Source organism: Chelmon rostratus, chromosome 5, assembly GCF_017976325.1.
Source record: "Chelmon rostratus isolate fCheRos1 chromosome 5, fCheRos1.pri, whole genome shotgun sequence".
In the NCBI taxonomy this organism is placed as follows: Eukaryota; Metazoa; Chordata; class Actinopteri; order Chaetodontiformes; family Chaetodontidae; genus Chelmon; species Chelmon rostratus.
Window position 1 is genome coordinate 27,539,163 of NC_055662.1, and position 23,965 is coordinate 27,563,127.

A 23,965-nucleotide genomic window follows, 5' to 3' on the forward strand; every position below is an offset into this window, starting at 1 on the left:
GATCAGTGATTACTAACTGCTTATTATCAACAAATGTGTATTTAATAACGTTAGCTGTGAGAAATATTTTAAATATAAGAATAATTTATATATAGGCTAATTGATAATTAGTAATTATAAATTGACTAATTAACTGTTCATTGTGAGTAGTTGTATCACTATATGTGGTCTAGTAAACACTTGCTCACGGGCCCTTCGGCAGCAGGAGGACGTGCACGCCGCTGTCGGTTGTACATGGAAGTGATCCAGATCATGAGGGCTGGACTGGATCCAGGTGCAAAAAAAGCCTGGCAGGATCATTAAGAGGGAGCTCTCTCCACACACACACACACACACACACACACTCCAGCAGAGCGACGCAGAGCGGCGCAGAGGAGCTCTCATCCAGCTCGGTGCCAGACGCGCCGTCGACTCTCTGTTTCTGCGCCACTTTTTCTGCGTTTTGTTTGGTTTGACAGTCGGGCGACTTTAAACTTCACATTGGTTTCAACATTGAGGGTTTTTAGAAGTTTGTTTCCGACTTTTCTCGCCTGGTTGGAATATCTTTCGGGACTAAAGGTGGACACTTGGTGGCGACGCGCAGGTACAGTAAAGTTTGAGGAGGAATAAAGGCTGGAGTTTTGCGCACAGTGTGCGGCCGACGGTTGAATGCATGTTTCCTGACGTGTCTTCTCTTCTCTGCTTGCAGAAACCATCTAGAAAAAGTTCCTCAGGACTTTATTTCGGACGCAGCAGCGCGTCAGGAGGAAAACTTGTCGGTGCGACTTCGTCTGGAGTGTTTTTTTTTTGGACTGAGCCGTCCCAGAAATGGTGGGGCACCTACATTTACAAGCGATGGATGATAGTCTGAAAGGAAAGAACCGGGAAGGGCTCCTCGACAGTCCGGATTCGGGGTTGCCCCCCAGTCCCAGCCCGCCCTTCTGCTCTCTCTCTCCGGGTCTGATCGAGTCGCGCTCCGGCAGCTGCACGACGCCCGTCGAGAGCCATCATGGATTTTATAAAAAGGAAAGCAGAGAAGGCAAACTGGTGAGAAAGACTCTGTTTACTTTGATGTGAGCACTTTTGTAGTGTGAAGTCTGTTTTGTGTCCAGGATCATTTTCAGCCACTTCATTGATTCACTGAATTAAAGGATAAAAAGAGCGAATGACCAAATAATGACGCTGAACTGAGAATCTGAGAGCGTTTTAGTTTCAGCCAGAAACAGATTTCACATCAGTCCCACTCACACAACATCTGGAAGCTCTCTCTCTCTCTTTCTGTGTGTGTGTGCGTGTGTGTGGGCGCGCGTGCGCGTGCCCGGAATTCCTTAGTTACAAACTTCTGATGTTGCACTTGTGCTGAAGATGACCCTCAGCGATCCGGTCACTTTTCTTCTCTTTCACTGGGGTGCATCAGCTGGGCCTGAACCACATGGTGTCAGGAGGGTCACTGAGTTGATTAGACCCAGTTGGGTTTCCAACCTGGGGTCCAGGCACTCCCAGGGGTCCTCGCCAGGATTCCAGGGTCTCCCATTAAAATGACAGGAAGTTTTCTTGCTGTAGTTCTGTCTGTCTGTATCTGACTCTGATCCGGTTTCTGTCTCTCCACCTGTGGACAGTGACATGTCGTCAGAAGGTCTGTGAGGGATTCACATGGAGGACTGTCGTGAAACGGTCCAGCTCAGGCTTCCTCTGTCTGCCATGGTGATTAGAAGAATCTGTTAGAGTCAGTTTTGAAGCAGCTCTATGAAAGCTTCCAGTGAGCGGCGAGCAGCAGGTCCGTGTCCTCAGCTGAAGACACTTTGTATGAACAGGAGGTTGGTTATTAGATCTGTGCTTGTAGCCCACAGGTGTGTTTGGATCGTGACTCTCTTCAGTGAGGCAGCGTCCTCTGGCAGCTCGTCTCCACACAGTGTTTTTGACTGACGAGCAGTTTGTTTCGTCCTACCTTAATAAAACATTTCACACTGAACAGCAACAACCAAAGAAAAGTCACAAATATGTTTTTTGTTTTTTGTCTTGTTAATCATCTTTTGACCCCTGCGGTACATCGACAGCCCCTTGGAGGGGTCCCAGGCCTCAGGTTGGGAACCTCTGTGTCAACAGTGTTTCATAATTGTGACTCTTCCCACAACCTGAAGCCCAGAAGTTTGATGAATGTTGGTGTTTGTGAGCGTGCACACCTGAGTGGAGTTACCTGAGCGCCTCCCTCAGCCCGTGAATGCTGACACTGAATGAACAGCTGAGAACAGAGAGGAGCTGAAATAAAGACGCAGGAAACAGAGAAAACACCCTGAAGCTGATTAATCTGAGGGAATGAAACAGGAACGACTGATTAAAGCTAAAAATACATCAGCATCTGGGAGCCAGAGTCTTCCTGGATTTGTTCATGTCCAGCTCAGCATGTGTGTGGACGCAGCAGCGGGACAGACAACTGAGACGTCCACGCGGACGTCTGAAGCCAACAGTTAATAAACCTTCTTAATGAAGTTCACACAGGCAAATCCAAGCAGCTGTTCAGGTATTTACAATAATGATTCAACCTTAAAGGCGATTTTTCCTGATGTTTGCAGCAATATGTGCAGCTGGAACGCTCAAACAGTCAGTGCACGCTGAGGCAGTGTTAGTCCTTCATTAGCTGAGGACAGACGTGGTTGATAACTGATGCTGAGCTCTGCCTTCCACTCTTTCAGATGCATTTTAGTGACACATCCCGCAGTGGGTTTTTGATTGAAAATCATTTCCAGGTCACTCCCACTTTCAGACGTTTTAAAAACATGTCTGCGCAGGTCGGGGTGGCTCCCGAAGTGTCTGGAAATGAAAGAAATGCAGCGCTGCATCCTGGGTGTTGCGTGACATCGATTTTTCTGAAGCCTGAAAAAGAGAACGAGAGAGATCCTCTAATCCTCTGCAGGTCCACATCAGTGGGGGGACTCTGCTTTGTGGTTTTCCTTTTAAAGATCAGTCCCGATGGGGGCTGCTTGTGTTTTCTAATCCCGTCCGTGCGAGAAGAATCAAACCTCTCCGGCAGAAAGAGGCTTTTTCGCTCTTTGAGACGTCTGTTAGCATCTATTTTTGTGTTGTTTTTGAACGGCACCTGAGAACAATCCTCCACGTCTATTTTGGGGTGTGGGGGCTTGTTAGAGAGGCTGCGGGCCATTGCATAAGTGTTTGATGACCTCTCACTTCTAAATTAAACGTGGATAAACACTCAGACAGTCGGCCTTTTTTTTAAACTTGGCTCACATTTATGCAGACGTGGAATAATTCATCTTATACTTGCACATATTAACGTGTGAATGAAGCATCAAGACGGACAGGATGCGTGAAAAGTATGAGCGTGGTCATGTGGTCTGCGAAAGGCTGCGAGCACGTCCTGTTGAAGGATGCCGGTCAAGTGTCGGCGGATTAGACGGCCGGACGGACGGGAGACAGATCTCATGACTTTTTCTAAATCTGCCTCGCTGGGTGATACTGATGCTCGTACATTAACGTCTTCGTCACCAAACAGCCAGCAGCTGGAAAAGGTGTGTTTGAGTTGGCGTCTCTCTCTGCGGCTCTGCATTGTGCATTGTACTTTGTGTGGGCTGCTCAGCTGCAGACTATTTTTCCTGGGCAGAAATGTGCTTCCAGGGGGGTTTGTGCTTTGTGTGCACACTGGGGGATCCGCCGCCTGGAGGTGACCTACCCTCCATTCACCAGTGTTTGCTTTGCAGAGGTTGCCAGAACACACTGTGGAGAAATACCTGGGATGCTCTCCATGCCGGAGCAGTGAAGACGATCAGGCACTTGCACAGTTTTCAGGTCGGGAAGCAGAAAGCGAACGGCCTGCAGAGGAACGTTTTGGCGGCCCCGCGGCGTTCGGAGAGCGTGCGTGGCGATGGCGGGCCGTAGGTAAGACGAGCTCACGCCCTTGGCCTGTTCTCGCTCGTCTCCTGTAGTGGCATGTGCGCTTAGCTGAGGCCAAACCGCAGCATGTGACAGCCTCTCTGTAATGTGAGAGTTGTGGTTGAGCTGCCATTTGATTCAGAGTGGTCAGTGTTTAGACACACACGCTGTATCTGCGCTTCTGATTGGTGCAGCTCATTATGGCTCCAGCCAGAGGTCAAGGGTCAGCCCTCAAGCAGAATACAGGCAAACCTGAATGAAGCCGCCGTCATCGCCTTGTGATCCTCAGTGTTGGTTTACCGGAGCTTAACGAGGCCTCTTCATTAGATTTTTCTTACAGGAACCTTTTAGAGCCGATGATTCATGAATTAGTCAGTGGAAAGAAAATTAATCTGCAGCTGTTTTGATAATTAGTCATTTACAACAAACATCACCTACATTCACTTCAACTTGTCAAATAAAACTGATTGTTTTGTGTTATTTTAAGTCTTTGCTTTTTGGACTTTTGGTCAGTTTTTGACATTTTGATGTAAAATAATTAATGGATTGATTGAGAAAATAATCCTGTGTGTGTGTGTCTGAAAAAGCAGGAAGAGAGAGAGCCTCACATACACACAAGCCATCGTTTGAACCCATAAAAATCCAAACTGACGTAAGAATCAAGAAATATGACAAAGACACAACACGCGTTTGTGATTCGAGACTTTCAGTCCGAAAACGTGTCCGATGACCTCTGACCTCCATGTGTAGGCAGAAAGGAAACCTGTCAATGTCACCTCTTATCTTTTTCTAACAGCATCAATTTCACTCAAGCCTATCTTCAGTCCATGCACACACACACACACACACACACACGCACACACACGCACACACACACACACACGCGCTGTGACTGTCTGAATGAAAGTGTTTCCTGTCTGCCGTGTGACTTGTCTAATTGTTGCCGTAGTAACAGCCGTGCCATCGTGGAGGCGAGTTCTCACAAGGGCGGATGAAGGAGCTGGTTTTCCTGGAGAGGGTGGGGACTGCTGTGTTTTTAATTTGGGCTCTTGGCTCTGCAGAAACCCCCAAACACGCTGGCATTTTTTACAGGAATTCCTCGGACGGACACGCTGGCGGGCCAATCACAAACGCTTCACCGCTGTTTCTGTCAGATTGTGACTCTTGTGTTTCCTCTGCACAGCTGCCGTACCTGCTGCTGAACTCCACGGGATCGGACCCCAAGGCTCGCATGTACCCCGTGTTCTTCGGAGAGAGCATCGAGGTCAACCCCAAACCAGAGCAGGAAATCAAGTAAGGGACTCATAAAGACGCCGGCTGCAGCGTGGAGCCGAGTGCACTCGCGTGATCAATATTCACATGTCAACGCTGCCACCTAGTGTTCATGTTAGATGTGTCTCTAAAGAGTCGTCGTCTTCTCCTTTTCAGGTGCAACTCAGAGGTCAAGTACGACTCCGACAAGCACTACCGGGACCAGGTCTACTGTGCCCCCGTTCCCACGGCCACCTCCTTCAGCGAGACAGTGGTGGCGGTGCGGAACTGCACTTGGAGGAGCTACAAGTCCCAGGTGTACCTGGAGCCGCGGCAGAAGCCCATCAGCTACCAGAGCACCACCATCATCTACCCGAAACACGCCAAGAACACTTACCGCACCACGCTCAACTACAACGCCACGGGCTCCCGCCGCTGGTTCGTCTCCACGGTGCAGCTGGAGTCGAGCGAGGACACTAGTCCCTGCATCATCTACACAGAGGACCTGTAGGGTCCAGCCTGCACTGGGCGGGGGCTACCTGGTGATCACCTTATTTTGTTTTGGAGGACGAGGAACTCGGGAAGGCCCTACTGAAAGGGAAATACTTCAACAGAGCCCCTAAAAACCCTGCCCTGTTCATGTCGACTCACCGTGGAGGAACCTCTGGGAAGCCTTTAGTGATCATAGTCATCTGAGTGTATTTCGACTTTCTACTGATGCAGTCTTTAAAAAGGGAGTCGCTCCTCCGGCAGTTCAGAGCTGCACGTCATTGGTTAATGTCTTATTTAATACAAGAGCTGACAAATTGGTGGCCTTCAGGTTGGACCGTCGCCTCAGTGCAGTGAAGGCAACAGATCGTAGAAGTCTGCACGTAGAGAAAAGTCGAGGTGACGCGATTTCAGCCGAGCCTGCGCAAACCCAGTCCCACCAACGCAAAGCTTCAATGCAGCTTTATTGCACTTCTTTTATATATCTCAGTCCTCTCTGTGGACATGGCCTCGCGGGGAGGGGGGGGGGGGGTTCAGCGCTGCATGTGAAAAATTGGACCAAAGATAGTTTGAACAATTTATCTCTTTTTAATAAATAAGAACCGTTTCAACTAACCCACATTAAAACAGCAGCTTGTCTAGTTCAGTCAAACGTTTAACGAAGTGTCCTGATTATTATGAAGCTGAAGGACGACGGCACAATAACCACAGACCGCCTGCAGAGATGAACTGAATGCTTTGGTTCAGATAATGGATGGAGTTAGGGGTGTTTTGGTGAACAGGTTCTTGTTTTGTGTCCAGGAGGTGCTGAAGGGCTGCAGAGCAACACGCAATTAATGAAGTTTGGAAAAAAAACATCCTTAATTATAATTTATTCTGAGTTTAAAGTTAGAAACTGAGTTAATCTGCTTCGTCAGGACTGTGTGGGTGTAGGACCACGTCATCTACAGTGTATCATTGCTTTTTCAATCAGTTTGTCTTTAACCTGCTTTTGTGCCAGATGGTGAAGTTTGTCCCACAGGAAAGAGACAAAAAAATGAGACACGTCTCTGTCCCAGCTGTGGACAAACTGAGGCAGAGACACTCACTCGTCCACGAGTCAAATACAACAGCTGTCTCAGCTGTCTGGATGCTTCAGTGTAACAAGCACTCAGCGTCGCTGTTCTGGACTGGGGGGCACCAGCTATTTGTAAATCTATCGCTAACTTTGTGCTAAATTAACTCGTCATCAGTTTTAAACTCATGATTTATTAACTCATGTTGCACCATTAAAACATCTGCAGCTCTGTCCAAAAATCACCAATCTAAACAGGAAGCCACTGCAGCATCACAACTCGCAGCACAACGTCCAAAAATCACTGTTTTAAAGGGGAAACAATATTAAACTGAACTGCTTTTACAAATGTAGGTAGCTAATATATTAGCTTTTGTTTAAAGTGCACACATCGAGAAATATATGTCTACAATAACCAATTACGCTAACCTAGCTAACATCATTTCGTCATAAAGTCTGATATTATTAGCCTAATGTCAAGAATAAATATATGCATTTGTTATGCTAACATAGCTAATGTAATTTGGTCATGAAGGCTAACTTTATTAGCATAATGTTAATAATAGAATGTGTTTATTATGCTAACCTAGCTATTGTAATTTGGTAATTAAGTCTAACATTATTAGCATAACGTTAATATAGATATAATATAATGTGTTTATTATGCTAACTTAGCTAACACTATTTGGTCATTATGTCTAACATTATTATCAGAAAGTTAATAATAAATATTATAGAATATAATGTGTGTTTGTTATGCTAACCTAGCTAACGTAATTTGGTCATTAAATCTGACATTATTAGCATAGCATTCAGTAATTTGAGGCATGTTGTTACTTTGAAATTTAATTTAAAATCTCCCCTGATGTCAGTTCAGATGTTTCAACCAGTTTCACGTGTTCTTATTCTTCACTCTAAAACGGGTCATACATTAGCAAGCTAGCGTTAGCCTTGCCCGTTGGTTCAGCTAACGCTAGCTAGCAGCTACATCTGTGCAGTTACAGGGCGTTTGTGTGCAGGTCTGTCCACCCGGTGATCTCTTAACTAGGCTTGAATTACGAATAGCTGGTGACTCAAAGAGCCGTTTCCTGTTGTTTTCAGGTCGTATCTGACAGTTTCTGATCCAAAGTAGCTCAAAAGCATCAAAAATCAGATTTCCCTGTCGAAGATGTAAAATAGATTTTTATCATGACTTCTCTTTGTGTCTGTCTTATATATTTAGATTATTGAACATGGCAAATATTGAAACTTCAGACTTTACCTCAGATTTTCTTAGTTATCGGTTTTATTTCATTGCAAACATGTATTCCTGACTTTCAGCTACAGCTTGCGGTTTTGTTGTTTTTCTAGTTTGAAACGCCCTCCGGGTTTATGGTGACGGTCGAGACGAGGGGCCGAGGCGGTGCGTCGGTGCTGGGTTTGAATGAGGGAACAGGAAGTAGAAACACAAAGAGGAGAAAAGTCTAAAAAGTCTAGACGAGAAGAAGAAGTGGTTGTGACGGCGGCGTTTTATACCAAACAGTTAAGTTCCTGGTGAGATGATGGAGCGTCGCGCGAAGTGTGGATGGTCTGTGAAATGTCAGAGAAAGATGACAGGAAGTCGTTGGGTGTCCAGTTTGATACGTCGCTGGTTTTATGTGAGATACTTTTGTTTCCTAACACTTGATTTTGTTACTGTAAAATATTTCCTGTTGTATATGTGGCATCGAGGCACTTCATAATTCTTTATATTTTTGTACGTCAATCATCGTTCCTGTTCTGATCAAAGGAAATAATTTAAAAAGATGTATATCCTAAATGAATAAAAAAAAGCAGTTCCCAAAGCCTGATTCTGTTGTGTTGAGTGTTTCTTCAATTTGATCGCAGGATGTTTTATCGATTTAAATTATTAAATATTGATTAAATGATTGGGACTGAGGTCAGATGAGCCAGTTCAGCTCAGCACAATTTATTTTCTCACATGAGTGAAAATAAAAAACCTTTTTGCTGATTTCTAGCTCTGAAACCACATGATCACAACTGCGCGCTCTCATTGGTGTGACGCCATCGGGGTGGGCGGGGCAAGCGTCAAACAGGAAGTTGGCCCTGTAACACGCGAGGTGAGCGAACTTGCTTGTAGTCTTTAGCTAGTTTTCATTTTAAAGTCACAAAATCGTCGTAGTTAATCTGTTGAACAAACATTTGACAGAAACGTGAACACGATGTTCAACTGCAACAAAATCAGTAAAAATCGCGTTAATATCGTCTTTAGGGTTTTGGGAAATGAGGTTTTTATTTGTCCCGTCCACCCACAAACGCAGCATTGTGTTAGATCTGTATGTTATAGATTAGTGGCTCCCAAACTCTTCATGTGTGCAGACCTCAAACAACCACAAACACGTTCAGGGACTGGCTGGATCTTTAAACTGTTTTTTTTTTCTAAGTCTACTCTAATAAACCAACCCAGCCAAGCCTGACACTAAGTTTAGCCTTGACCTTTTAACCATCGATACCTAATCCTGATTAATCAGTTGCAGAGTAGACTGAGACTGAAACAGAGAGCACAGGAAAGAACAAACAGCAAGGAAAAAAGTGGAGTGAGGACAGGCTGAAGGGAGGAACAGGACCTGCAGAGTGCCAACATCAGGTCTGCAGAGGCCAGTGAAGGCCTGAAGCACACTGCTGGGACTGAGTCCTGCACCCAGCCTGCACAGCACCTCAGTCTAAATCAGTGAGACGAATAAGGAATATAACCTCCTTTACCCCTCTATACAGAGGTAACATCTTCAGTATTGATATTCAGAAACTGTCCCAGTCACCCTTCATTTACCCAAGCTCTGCAGACACAGAGCAGGACAGGTCGCAGTTTGTCTCAGCTCATGCAGTTAAAATCCAAGACGAAGTTAGGATTCATGACAGAAGAGTGTGCAAATGTTCTTTCAAATGCAAATGAGACGGCAGGACTGAGCGTTGGCTCTATTTTTAGCAGTAAATTATAGGATGTGAAGCTGCTCAGTGAAGGACGCTGAAGGAGATCAGCACAGGAAAAAGAAGATAAGATCAATTTTATTAATCCCCAGCTGGGGAGATTCGGTGTCACAGGCAGCATCAATAGAAAGGCAATGGAAAATAATACAAATACAAAATATGAAGTTGACTATATGTATGTACATTTTATTCAGAAGACTATAAAAAAAGATATTACCAATGGAAAATATTGAGAAATATTTTTAAAAAGTTGTGCAAGGATTGAAAACATTTGCACATGGTTGGTTTGGGTAAGTTGAGTTCAGTGTTTGATCTATTGCACTGTAGATAAATGTATGTATGTGTCACAGTGGAAGGTCGGAGCTGCTGCAACAAGCTGCCACTCATGGGGCGCCATCTCACATAAATTATTATTATTATTATTGGAGAAGTCAACACAATAGAAAAAAGCTGCATGTGATGTCATCAGGGATGCTTTTACTACAAACTTAATGCGACAAACTGCTGTGACACAACTGAAATACCTGATCTGTAAATTCAGTTTACATGAGAGCAGAAACTTTGGCTCCACTGAGCTCATTCAGTCGCACAAAGACGCCGCAGGAGGTCAGAAAATGAAATCCTTCCCTGGGCTGGAAGCTGTATGTTACACTTATATAAGACCATTGTTGTAAAATGAGAAAGGAAAACTAATTCCAGTCTTAATTTCATAACACAGTCCACCTTGCGGAGCTCATGGATGTTATGTAATGACGGGATCATTGCAGACATGCAGCCTGACCTTCCTGTGAGCCGAGGATGGAACAGATCACTGAAGAGCAGATGAAGAGCACTGCAGAGAGCTCTGCTCTTCTTCATCATTATCAGCAGCAGCATTAACGTGAGTCACACCTGTATTTTATCATCTTATGCAAACTTATTACATGATGAAGTTTCTCCTCCAGAATTCTGTCAAACACATTGATGTAATTGTTAAAATGTGCTCGTGCTGCCCCCTGGTGGTATTTCACCTGCAGTTCAAAATGAGAACAAGCAGAACAAACAGGACTCTGAGACCATGAATGGCAATAAGCTTTTTATTTAAACATTAAGGCAGTGTCTTTTTTGTTTTTCATCTTTACACTGCTATCCACAAAGCTTGCTGGTGGGCATGTAGAATTTAACCATGTGAATATTTTTATTTTTTTTATTTTTTTTCAGAATACCAACCTTGAAGCAAGCCACATAAATATTTACATCTCTTCAGTTTTATATACAATCCTTGCTATTATACAGTGGGTTATAATAAAAAAAAATCATTATGCACAAAATGGTCTAACAATGTACTGTTTATGTCAATCCCCCCACCCGCCGCTTGGACAGTGAACACATCAGCGATCGACTTTCTTTTCACGTTTTGAACGACTATTTTTGATTTGTGACATGACTGAAATCAAAACAATCTGTAAGAACAAAATAGATGCATGTTAAAATTCATTTCATTATACTTTTAAAAACAACACGTTAGTCTGTCATCAGTTTAGGGAACAGCTGGATATGGCTTAGTCTGTTTACCGTCACATTCTTCAGTTTCATCAGCGGATATATGAAACACGCAGAGAGACAGATGTATGAAGCCCGGCTGCATTCGCGCCTCGCCGATGAAATTACAAACCCTCTGTCAGCCTTGATAGAAAACAAATCAGATTAAACATGGCCGAGCTTTCTGCAGGTGTGATTCAAGGAGGAAGAGGAGGTAGTCCTATAACAGTCGTGTCTGTGTTGTGAGAATCCACCGTGACAAAATGAACTTCGTCTTTCTAAGCGACGAAACGAGCGCCGCTCCCATCGAGTCAGAGGACACGACTCATCCCAGGCTGCACAAAGTCACGAGCTGGAGACAGATCATCGTTTACGGAGAGGGCGACCTTTGAAATACTGCAGTAAAATGTGAGCACATGTCTACTGATGTTACGTAAAACTACCAGAGTGCTTTCCACGCCTTCCCCTCGACCTCCTCTAGCCGGCGCAAACACGGAGAGGGGGGGGGCGATGAAGTACACTTGAAGTATGTCGTCGGTGTCGAGGCTGAGAGAAGGTCTGACGCGGGCCCAGTTCAGCTGTCCTGTCATTCTGAACATAAATCCAATGAGTCGAACAGTTAAAAGCTAAGGCTGTGATGGATTTGGAAGAAAAGAAAAAAAATGCACACAAGATCGTTAAGAGGACGTTTCATTTGCTTTTTGTTGTTGGATTTCCCTGCGTGGACAGAATAAACCCTGTCGGGGGCGAAAAGAAAAATTGTGCGTCACTTGGTAACTTCTGTACTGTATATGTAAAATAAATGGCACTTAACACTAGGAATATCTCATAACTGTACAAAATCTGCCTGGACGAGGAGCTGGGTCGCGGCTCCTCCTCCGGGCAACGAAAGGTCAGAGGTCAGACCGTCACAACAGCTCCTGGCCGGGATTCCAGCAGCCGGCTGAAGCCGCCGCCGCCGCGGACCGAGGGTCGTAGAAAGATGGCTTTTTGTCACCTCTTCAATGCGAACAAACCCCAAGTGATGCTGAGGAGTTTGCCGTTAAGCAGCTTTAAGGTCGGTCCGCACCTGCTCGAAGCAGCGAAGTCGTCGTTCACTAAAATGTGATTGTCGCTTTGAGTGCGGGAGCGATGAAGAACGTCGGTGGCGAGACCAAAATTAAACGGGTCGGCGCTGAAGGGTTCCTCCGCGGTGGGGTTTCTATGCTGCTCTAGAGTCCGCTTCTCACCCGCCCCAGGAAACACAGATTCTAAAAAATGCCATCGTGAACAGATCGACAACTAAGTGCTTAATATCCAAAAACTGCTTCAACAAACACAGACATGGTTAATATAAAAACAGTGAGAAAGTGTCACTTGTTTCAGTGCCATCCGTCTGGCAAATCATCTCCCCCGCGCGGGGGCCTGACGTCAACAGGCCGTCGCCGTTCCTCAGGACCCTCCCTAATATATGACATCAGCAATGAACAGCGTGTTTACCCTGTAAACCAATGATATGACCCTCCCACATAACAATCTCTGCCCCCCGCCCCCCAAAAGATACATCATTGCAGATAATAGACAACAAATGACACCATCAAAAGTTCACCATCAAAATGTACTAAAGGTCTCAGCTCACGTTCCAAACACAGGACTGGACTGGATTCAAAGGAGCGAAAGAAAGAACCAAAACAAGAAAAACAGGATGTCGACTCTCCTCCCGCCCCCTCGCACGTCTTCTTGTAGTGGTAGCAGTGCACGGGCCGCCTGCACCCGGAGTTCTCCGTGAAGCGACGTGACTGGGTCCTCCGCTGCTCTGGGGTCAGATCTGCAGTCCAAATCTGTCGGTAGAGCGGCCGAAAGTCCAGGTGCAGGTCAATGTGTCTGTTGATAAGGCCAGTGAGGAGAAGTAGTAAAGTTTAAAAAAAAAAAGAAAAAAAAAAGAAGAAGTGATTTGTCCTTTAGAGTAGTCCTGGAGTGACTGCATCACACACACACACACACACACACACACACGCACGCACAGCAGCAGTGTCCGGCTTGTCCTGCTTGGTGTCTCCGGTGTGTGAGAGGAGGACACTGATGGAGGGAGGAGGTGCAGAGTGGAATGGAGCAGGTGTGTTAGCAGGTGTGTGTGTGTGTGTGTGTGCGTCGGTTGACTGTTAGCGCCCCCTGTGGTGCGGCTGAACTTCGGGTCACTCGCTGTCAGACAGCGTCTCGTACTGAGACATGAGCAGAGGTTTGGGCTCCTCCTCCCAGGACCGGCCCTGTCCAGGTCCCATCCCCGGGCCCTGGGCCCCCGGCTGACCGGAGGAGGGGGAGGGAGCGGACACTGTCCCGCTGGGGAAACGCATTATCAGCGGGTTGCATGGGAAGGGGGTTGGAGTGGAACCTGCAGAGAAACAGAACAGTTTTTTTTTTTTTTAGATTTTTTTTAAGATGTTTCAGATATTTTCTCCTGTTTCAGGTGAATCAGCAAGCGTCTCAGAGGAGTTTCACACCTGTGGACGAAGGCCGGTCCTCCCACACACGGTTGGTGAGAGGAGTTCGTCTGTTGCAGTCTCCCTCAGAGTGGACCGAGGACACCGAGGACGGTCTCTCGCCCCCCGACAGGCCCGGTCCTGGAGATTTGGCCTTCCGCCCATTAGAGCGCCCTCCGCTCTTTGAGGACTTCCCTCCACCTGTGAACGGAGGAGGCGGAGCTTAAACCTCTAGAGTGACTCCATCGTGAGCAAAACACCACCAGCTCTGTTCAGAGCTGCTGCACCATCACAGAAACCCCCACCAGACTGAACCAGCAGATAAAAACCAGCAGATATTCATTCAGTAATCAGTGATTTGTGTTTGCGAGGCCGCTGCGTGGCGCCGCTCTGAACAGCTGGCGGTGTTTCCTCGCTCTGATCGCAGACGCCGTTTTATCCTCAGACTCTCAGAGGCTACGTCGCTCGTCAGAAACAGGTCATGAGGGACCTGAGGGGGCAGTTTGGCCTTTGTGTGTCATGATTGTGTTCTAATGAAAACTCAGTGGTGTTCTTCAGTCCCCGACACCCACAGGTCACATTTGAGGGGGGTGAACTGGTGGTTATTTTCATGTATGTTGAAAATACAAATAAAATCTGGAAACTTCATTTATGAAACCATGTCATATCTCGGGCTCGTGCAGGGACTCTAAATATATTCTTCTATCAGCCGGCAGACTTTCTGTGCTGGTGCTTAACTGATGAGAAGCTCAAAGCTGAGGTGGAGCAGCTGGTTAACACGTCACAGGAGCGACAGCAAGGCATGCTGGGAGCTTCACAATCTGTGGACATCAAATCTTAATCTCACCTCTTCGGCCGACGGTGCCGACGAGGATTTTCTGACTGAACTACGAGCAGGACGCACGCTTTCACATCACGCGTGAAGAAAGGCGTTCGAATGTGAGTCTCACAGGTAAAACGTGAGACTCGTGTCAAATCTTCGTATTAAATCTGTTTCGACTGACAAAGTTCTGGGTCACATCATCAAGATCATCCTAACAGTGGTTTATTTCTATGGTGTCACCACGACGTGTCCTTGATGGCTGAACTGAAGTCTGTGCACCAAGGACTGATCTTATTGTAGTGAGGCAGCACAGGATGGAGACTATGATCCCTGGACAAGGTTTCTGCTCATCTCTGTGATTTCAACACACATTTGTTGTTCATGCAGCATCACAAAAAAAAGATTGTAAAGCATCTGTTCATAGATCGCACCTTGTGAGAAGAAGTCCTCGGCTCGTCCGTCGGCTACGGTCAAGGCGGACATGCTGGAGCCCATCGGGTTAGCAGCACAGGAGGCAGAGCGGTCCTCAGACTGGTCGTCGTATTTGCCCATTAAGGCTTTTCGTATAATGGCCTCCAGGCCGATTGAGTTCCCCGGCGTCTCTGGAGTCGGGTGGCAGCGGACACTCACGGGTCCTGTGACAGGAAACAGTGTTGCATCAGTATCATGAACCACAGCAGCAGACAGTACCAACAGAGAGGCCAACAGAGGGGAGAAAAACATGCATTTATACACATTAACCCTGAAAATGTGCTGATTCCATGTGTAAAGAGTACTTTGTTAGTAAAAAGCACAGTTTTTCCAGGAAGCGATGCTCTACAACTTCATTAATCATGTGCCGGGGCTTCGGAGAGCAGTATACTTAAATCTAAATGTTCCTCTTCACACGAGTCCAGCAGGACGTTTGCCAACAGAACAGTCAGGACGCGTCCTGAAAGGCTGCGTTGTCACTTTAAATCAGTGTAATAACTGATGAGGTTTTACCTGCAGTCGTGGACGCCGGCATGTTGAAGATCTCCGTTCCCGGCTGACCCGCATCTGAAAGCGGGAACGGGGTTTCTTGTTAAAGTTCACTCTCGTCATTGAATGCAACACAAAGGTTTTCTTCTGGAAACAATTTGAACGGCGCCGTCATTGCTGCGCTGAGGTCAGACTTACTGAAATCGCCCTCATTTCCCACCACGGTCATCTTCTTGATCATCTCCTGTTTCTTCGACTTCACGATGGCTGACGTGTTCTCCGTCAGCTTGCTGAAGAAAGCCGGGGGCTGGGAGGCGTTGGGTGGAGAGCGGGAGCCCATTCTGCAGCCGGGACAGGAGAGCCGGGTTAAACACGCCCAAAACAAGGAAGGATTAGAAGCCAAATGTTGACATGTAAATACCTTTTTTGAGGGCTCTGCAGCTCTTGTGTATATATTTAAACTCTAACCAGTACGTCTAAGCAGCATTTCCAAGTAATTATCAACATCTCTGCTTAAAATGTTCCTCAACAAGGAGGCATCAGATGCTCCTGGCGGGTATTTGAGCCCCTCACTCTGTCTCTCAGGGTGAACGACGACACCCTCAGATTGAGACAGCAGATAAAATCGTCTGTTTGGAGCCGTTTAAATTTGCAATTTAATTCTTTCAGTGACCATCTGGGTCAAAACTCTGATCCAAAAACACAGATAGAACTAAATTTCTCCCTTCAGCGGTGCCGAGAGGTTCAGTCCACAAAAACACAAACGAGGACCCCCCAAAAAAAAACTCAGACGGTGCAACTCAGGGGGACAGTATGCATGAAAACTGAAAGAAAAACAAAATAAATAGTATAAAGTATTATATGACTGAATGTAGACGCAGCTCTCAATCCAATTAAACCACACCTGGGCGGCTCAGACACCAACATTTCATGCTCAAATCTTCTTTTACCATCCCGGCAGAAGCTTTCCACGGGGGGGTTTAGCCAATAACAGGGTTCCACCTGTTAGTCCTGAGTTTAAACTAAAGTTACCTCCTCGCAGTTGCACTCATATAATATCTGTAGCGAAGACCAATCAGCTCGCGGTGACTAAGGTGCTTCAGATATGGACGCTGTGATGGACGACGTGGTGACAGTCTGCCTTCTGTTCCTGAGTCATGATGTTCAATAACAACATTATGATGTCGCAGAGAAGATGACCTTTGACCTTTTGCACATAAAATGTCCTCACTTTAACATTTTATCCTCTGAGACATTTCTGTGGACTTTTGCCATAATGAACGTCTGATTTCTGGAGTCGACCACCAACATCTAATCAGTTCACCCTCAAGTCCAAGCAGGCGTTTGAGCCACGTTTGAAGAAATTCCCTCGATGATGGGACGGACCTCTGGACCACCTGAAAACATAACGCCTGCACGGAGCCATAGAGATGGGAACACCACCCCCCCCTGAAAACCTGTCAGCTCCATGTAACTTAGAGTAGATGTCTCAACCATTTATGGCCTGAGCGTGATGCCGTCTGAAGGTGAAGCTGTCGTGTACGTCTGTATGATTGCTGGCTTGTTGTTTGGCTGCTTTGCATCATCAAACACTGAAGTGTGGGGAAAGATCGTTAGATGCAGCCCCGCTAATCTTACACATCACACAGGCTGCATCCATCAGAAACTGAACAGAAACAGCACACGGGGGGTGTATCTGCAGCACTGGGAGACGTTACCCTTGCTCTCCCTGCTCGTTGGGGTAGGAGGCCCCTCCCTGGACTTCAGGCTCAGAGTTGGCTCCGGCGGGAGATACTGGTTCAATGCCGTCATTTGAAACACTGACAGGTGATGTCTTGGGCTGAGGGGGAGACCTGCGGACAGTACAGACACATTTACAGCACAAATTACAGCAAAGGGGGAGGATTTATACGGTCAACTGTCCATCCACACACGTCACAGACACGTCTGTCCTTCCATGGTGATTCCTACCGGTCTCTGTTGCGTTCTCCACCGAGGCCCTCTAGATATCGGGGTCCTTGGGCAGACTCCTGTGAGGTGGGTGGGGGCTGGGAGGCACTGGGTGGACGGGTCAGGTCCAGGACAGGAGAGCCGTGGTAGCTCTGCTGCTGCTGGCTCTGCCTGGTGTAGTCTTTAGTGATCACCTCCTGTTCATGCAGAGACACATCAGAAATATCTCCTCTGCTCAAGCACTCAGGAAGCTGGTCTTTCCATTTGTAAAGCGGTGGCTGAGTGAACTTACACTGATGTGCTGCGCCAGGGTGACCACCCTCTGGCTGCCTTTAACACAGGGGGACGTGGGCTGCTGGCCTGGAGACAGTCTCTCCTCAGATGGGGGCCGGTACAGACCGTGTGGCTCCATCTTCTGTTGAACTGAGAGTCAAATCCAAAGAACAGACACACATGTACACCCATGCACACGCACACACACACACAGGCAAAAATTACATCCACACACAGGTACAAGTTAGCTTTGCTTTTAAGCACACGGTGGCACAATTCAAGACCTCTAAAATGTACTAATGGAAACATGCGTAACTCAGAAATGTCTGTCAGTCCATCAGAACTCATGGTGGATGTGAAATTTAAACATTTCATGTAACATCTGCACATGAAAGCTCAAAGGAGAAGCTCTCCTACAAACATACTATATGACAGTGTGTGACACACTGCTTCATATCTCTAATTTATATTTAACGTACTGTTTGCATACAGACCTAGCAAGCATAGCGCTGACCAGAAATGTTGCTAAAATTGACTGGTTGTGCATCAGTGACTCATAAATGAAGAAGTCGCACAACTTCATTTTAAAACTGATGCACTCAACCATTTTTCTGTACTGAACATATAAAACCATGAAGGTACTGCTTCAGAGACAGGAAGACTATGCCTTGAACACACAGAGGGGAAGTGACTCCTGGTTATCCATTAATATGTGAATTTACTGCTGAAGCATTGTGGGGGCATATAAGACGATTTTCCCTTGTGTGTTTTGTGTTTTCTTACACAACAGTTGCACTACAGTATTTATCTCAGCAGAGGATGATGTAAGCTGAACGCAGGGGGCAGGATTGACTGTATGGCCTCCCAGAGAGGACGCGTCCCCCAGAGGGACAGGATGCTGTGGTTTCTGTTGTTAGCTAGCAACCACGGCAGAAACTCTGGGTTCATTTCAACAACAGCTTACAATCGCTTCTCTCTGTGGTACCAGCGTGCCAACGGCAAGGTGACGAGGTCTTATTAAGAAGCCTGCCTGGCGGTCTCGTCTCTTTTGAGAATCACGCTTCCCGTTGACTTCTCTTCGTACAGGAGGTTGTTTTTAACACTCATCTGAACTCAGCATGCAGTTGTCACTTGCCCCGCAGGCTTGTAAAACGTCTAAAGACGTGACACATCTCTCGACAAGCAGAAAACAACGGAACAAAATCACATTCCAGATGACGGACAAACTCCCAGAGGCTTGATTGAGAGGGATGTGTTGAGCGTTTGCCATGTGTGAAAAACAAATAAAGAAAAAAAATCAGCATAAATTACAGTGAGCCATAAATAGGAACATGCAGAAATTTGGGGGGCAGAAGCTGCAGTACCCCCCTCCCCCCCAGGTGTCTTTTCCACATCCCTCCTCTTTCCCACCCTCCTTCTGTGCAACACCGGCGCTCTCCGGGACTCCAGGGAGTCAGACTGGCGGCTGGTAAGACTTTCAGTGACGTTTGATGGAAGGGGCCGTCACACCCATTCTCTATTCCCCTCTACTCATCTGGGCTACATGTGGTCACGACCACAGTAGTGTTTACAATGTGTTTCAAATAGGTCCGGGAGCATCTACTAGACCTGCAGCAGTCGAGCAGAGCCGCTGCATTTATAACGTCAAAGTGTTTGAATTACGGGCAGTCTCATTTAACATGGGATATACAAGCCTCCTGCAGTGAAATGCCTTTTCAAGTGTCTAAGATATTCTCGTCATGCCCTCTTGCGTGTGGTGAAATATTCCGTTTAAAGTGAGCAGCCGAACGGGAGGGAGGAGGGGTTGCCGCATGTTAAATTCAAGTCACATCCTCTACGAAAAGAAAATGAAAATAAGCAGCAAAGGAGGTTCGGCCTTAACGCCCCACCAGCTTTAGCTACCGGAAAATGACACCTTAAAGGACACCTAGGATCTTCTTCGTGGAAAATATTTAGCCGTTGATGTTTTATCAAAGCTCGATCGAGGTTTTAAACTGCCTCTTCTCATTCAATCTGAGCCAGTCAGGTCCAATGTGGACGGGCTAGAGGTTTGGTTTTCCAGAGGGCACCCTTGGTGGTCTTTAAGTCTATTAAGAAAAACTAATAATAAAACTGGAAAAAAAGCAAAAAATTATAGCATTGAATGAAAATAAAAATGTAAATGAATTGGGCTGATTTGATAATGCCAACCACCACAGCGTGCAATAGGCCACAGACTGACGGGGGAGGGTCTGGGTGATGAGGGGGACCCTGGGATCCAGAGCGTCTTACCATCAGTGGCGCCGCTGGCAACAAGCGAGCCCGTCTCTGGCATCCCCGTTTCACAAGAAATTTGACGCATAATAATCGCGTTTATGAAGTTGGCCGCAGTCATGGTGGTCTTACCGAGTGCTCGGAGCTCTTGTTCCTGAATGGACATCGGTTTGTTTTGAGTCTTTTCCCTACTAGGTGTACCGCTTTCTCCACGACCAGGAGGGTTCTCCGACTGGAGAGGCAGCAGGTGTTGCGGCCGGCCTGAAGCCGAGGGGTAGGAACCTGGGTACATTCCTCCAGGGCTGGGGCTGGACAGCTTGGGGTCAGATTTACTGGAGGGCCCGTGTTGGTCCTGCACATGCTTGGGTAGACCTCCCCTGTTTTTGCCTCCATCGCGACTCTGCTCTTTGGCCACACTCGAGTCCACGGCAGGCGGATAGGCCTCGGGGGGAACACCTGTCCTTTGGAGGTGGCCTGGGTAACCTTGGTAGCGTGCCGGCCCTGAGGTCATGGACCTGGCAGGCCAAGAAAAACACATTCAGTACACAAGACGATCAAAATGTTCTCCTCGCTGTGAACACTTATGAGAAATTAGCTCTGGAAAAAGTCCCGGGGGTTGTCCTCGTAAAAGCAGAACTAAAATGCAGCTTACCGAAACACAGATGAGCTGGAGTGTTCGCTGACAGAAAGGCTCTTGCCGCCGGTGTTGTGCAGGACGCTCGGCCTCTGCTGCACGGTCTCCTGGGTGCGAGGGGACACGGGGGAGTGCTGGTGGCTGTACGGCTGGGACGAAGGTCTCACGCCACTGCTGCTGCTGGCCAGGCTGTGCTCTGTCCCTGAGAGGCGCGAAACATTCATGTCATTTCAAACCAGCGTTTTCCCTCAAGCTACGTTTGTGCCGCCACTGACTTTTAACGTGCAGATAAAAATGAGAAACTGCTCCGCACCTGGTCGCCAGATGGGGGCGTGCTCCACATTTCCAACAGAGCCGCCCTTCTCTCGGTCGCGCTCTCGGTCTCTCTCTCTGTCCCGGTCCCGGTCCCTGTCTCGCTCCCGGTCCCGCTCACGCTCCCGGTCCCGCTCCCTCTCTCTCTCCCGCTCCCGGTCTCTCTCCCGCTCCCGGTCTCTCTCTCGCTCCCGGTCTCGGTCTCGCTCCCGGTCCCTCTCCCGCTCTCGGTCACGTTCGCGGTCTCTTTCTCGCTCGCGCTCTGAAGATGAAGGTGCGCCCTGCATCTTGTTCATGTGCGACGACCCGACTGTGCAGACACAAAAAAAGAATCAGTGTAAAAACAGTATGAGTGCAACACACTTTATCTGAAGGTGAGTTTCCTGGTGTGGACTGAATTGTACCAGGTGAGATAGGGGAGGTGGTGTAAGGCCTGCCAGGGAAGGTGGCGCTTCCCCCGGGGATGTAGGTGATGCGATCCATTGGGGAGCCGGCTGCCCCTGCAGAGGGAGGGACCAGGACAGGTAAGTGTGGCACCTGAGAAAGATCGATGATTCCTGGGGGACAGAGAGAAGAGAAGAGTAAAGAAAACCCTAACAGCTGGTCCACATGTGTCCTGGTCTGCAGGATGACAGGTAAACAAAGGACATTCTCATACTGCTCCACGTCAGCAGGTATCATTTAACTCCAACAGCAAACTGCTGTTTGTCGTTAGAGATGCAACAGTAATGTGGTAATGATAGAGGGGAAAAACCTGGTTTGTATCTTTGAAATAAATGCTAATAAAACCAAGAAAAACAGAATAATGCAGCGATGACGAGGCAAATCTTCACCACCTGGAAAAAAGATGAAAATGATTACAAAGCACTAAAATGAGAGACTCCCATCGGATCTGATTCTGCTTTCGTCTCGAGACAAAGTCGCTCATGAACGATGCACGACGTGCTCCTGTTAATACCTGCACTTGTGGTTTGTTGAAGTTGCTACTTTATGTTGAAAACCTTTCGGCGAGTTGAATTTCAACCTTTCTGATCAAAGTAACAAAAAAAAAAAAAACGACAGCGACAGAAAAATTCATATTCATTACATCTGAAGCTGAATCCATCTAAACATTTTCACACAGAAATCCCTGTGAACGAGTCAGCCACTTGAGTCGCGGCGCGAGGTTAAGCAGGCCGTGAGCAGTGCTGCACTCGTTCGTGTTTCAGCTTACAGGTGATTCTATTATTGAATGAAATCCAGGCAGCGCTGAGCCCGCTGCTCTCAGCAAGCTCCGTCTGTAGGTACAGTCTGAGCTGCTGGCAAAGTTTACAGCTGTTCTGCTGAAAAAAAAAAAACAGTTTGCCAAACATCTCAGAAAGCCGACGTGACAAATGTGAGCGTGGTGACGTCTGCCTTACCGCGGGGGGCTGCGGAGTACGGCAGAGGAAGGGGCTGGTCTCGCGGAGTCAGGCCCCTCAGCAGGTCCGAGCGCTGGGCGGCCATGGCGGCAGCTGCGGGCCACTGGTGCATCTGCTGGGAGGTGATGTAGTCATTGAGCAGCGTCTGGCGGTTCTCCAGGGCCGCGGTGTCGGGAAAGCCACGAATGAGGTAGGGGTAGGGGTGAGGGTATGCAGGGTTGGGGGCCAGATGGCGAGGCAAGTAGTAGGCTGCTGCGTAAGAAGAGAAGGAAAGGACATGCCTCATTCATGTTGGACTAAATAACAAAATGATTACAGGCCAACAGATGTTTTCAAGTAGTTTTTTGACTAGATGTCTTCTCAGGACTGTGAGGACGGGTACAGACTGTGTCCCTCTACAGTCTGGTTTCGCCTGTCAGGCTCTGTTCAGACTGACAGACCCCCCAGCAAAACACTGCAAAAGGCTACGTTACAGTCGCAGTGTTTCGGCTACAGGTGTGAGGATGAAACACAAACCAGGTAGTCCAGGGATAATCACTGGTAGTCCACCCTGTCTGTGCTCTTTCGTGCATCTTGAATTGCTCAATGCAGTTCTTCAATGCAGACAATTGTTGCCAGACTACTCTGTGTTTTGTTTCTTTGTACGCTGTCACTGCACCAACACAAAGGTCTCAATGATCGGCGAGGCTGCATTGTTTTTGATTCGACAACATACAGCAGGCCTTCATGATTATCATCAAGAGATTAATGTTGGTGACCTCACATAACTCCCAAAACGCCCTCCAACCTCCATTTAGCTGAGGTCAGACTAACTGAAAACACCTGAGAGGGTGTGCAGGCCTTCAAGAAAATCTCACAAAAACAGTTTCAGAGGACTGTCTGTGTCAGTCCAGTCTGACTGTGGCTGTACCTGGGTCAATGGGGATGCCACGGGGCAGCGCTGCAGGATCAAAGGCTAAAGGGATTTGACGGTACACATCTGCAGCTCCGAGACCCTGCAGCAGACGCTCGTAGGTCTGCTGATCTGCAACACCTGGGAGAGGTGATTTGGTAGCACTCATTTCCCTGGGGGTTGGTGTGGCTTTACGCTCCTGGGGCGGATTCTTACTGGAACCTGGAGAGTCAAGAAGGAAACAAAGGAACTGAATGAAGGGTGAAGTATCTTGTTCTAAGACATTTCAGCTTGTTATTCAGGGCTTGAGAGTGGGGGTGGACAACAGCAGTGGCTACAGTTCCTGTAACGATGTATTACAGCGAGGCTATAAGCAAGAATCAAGCATTTTTTCAGAGCCACACAAACACAACACGTCTGGACTGTGTGAGTTATACCCACCGTCATGCTGCCTTTGGCTTGCCTCCCTGGACAGAGGGGAGCCACGATGCGAGGGACCAGGGTACGGGGTCCTTAAGGCGCCTTTGTCCTCGTAGCCCACTGGACTATGATGGGCCTTGCTCCCCTGCTCTGACCCCAGTGTGAGGGGAGAGGAGCGGGCAATAGGGCTAGCCGTGCTCACCACAGCGCTGGGCCTCCCTTTTGGTGCCTCTTCATAGCGGCCCCTCTCTGCACGCATCTCCAGGTGGGAGGGCGCACTGTGGTAGGAGCGCGGTGAACTGGCTATGATGGAGCGGACATCGTGACGTTTCCCTGAACCGGCCGCCTCCTGCTTCATGGGTGTTCCCTGAAAAGAAGCACAACAGGAGTGAATCAGTTCGTGCAGAGAGGGCCAAGCATTAATGGTCGGCGAGCATCTG

At 47.6% G+C, this 23,965-nt stretch overlaps 2 protein-coding genes across 10 annotated transcripts in view; one reads left to right on the plus strand and one right to left on the minus strand.

Moving 5' to 3' along the window:
* Positions 1-357: 357 nt before the first annotated feature.
* On the plus strand, positions 358-8,490 carry rflna (refilin A). Its single transcript, XM_041937301.1, has 4 exons — positions 358-583; positions 689-1,026; positions 5,051-5,160; positions 5,296-8,490. Exons 2-4 carry the CDS (start codon positions 808-810, stop codon positions 5,627-5,629), a joined length of 663 nt encoding a protein of 220 aa, XP_041793235.1. The 5' UTR covers positions 358-583; positions 689-807; the 3' UTR covers positions 5,630-8,490.
* Positions 8,491-10,688: 2,198 nt separating this feature from the next.
* ncor2 (nuclear receptor corepressor 2) overlaps positions 10,689-23,965 on the minus strand; it is an 83,933-nt gene continuing 70,656 nt past the window's right edge. For 5 of the 9 annotated variants that reach the window (XM_041936329.1, XM_041936328.1, XM_041936330.1 and 2 more), the window contains 15 exons: positions 23,547-23,892; positions 23,124-23,327; positions 22,214-22,465; positions 21,218-21,370; positions 20,815-21,123; positions 20,520-20,703; positions 20,000-20,382; positions 17,634-17,764; positions 17,363-17,538; positions 17,110-17,244; positions 15,590-15,732; positions 15,416-15,469; positions 14,863-15,066; positions 13,630-13,809; positions 10,689-13,520 (listed from right to left, as the gene is read on the minus strand). In XM_041936329.1, coding sequence (XP_041792263.1) covers positions 13,324-13,520; positions 13,630-13,809; positions 14,863-15,066; positions 15,416-15,469; positions 15,590-15,732; positions 17,110-17,244; positions 17,363-17,538; positions 17,634-17,764; positions 20,000-20,382; positions 20,520-20,703; positions 20,815-21,123; positions 21,218-21,370; positions 22,214-22,465; positions 23,124-23,327; positions 23,547-23,892 — 3,051 coding nt within the window. In that variant the 3' untranslated portion in view covers positions 10,689-13,323. The remainder of the gene's footprint in view (positions 13,521-13,629; positions 13,810-14,862; positions 15,067-15,415; positions 15,470-15,589; positions 15,733-17,109; positions 17,245-17,362; positions 17,539-17,633; positions 17,765-19,999; positions 20,383-20,519; positions 20,704-20,814; positions 21,124-21,217; positions 21,371-22,213; positions 22,466-23,123; positions 23,328-23,546; positions 23,893-23,965) is intronic. The other 4 variants (XM_041936333.1, XM_041936332.1, XM_041936327.1 and 1 more) reach the window with 3 other exon arrangements.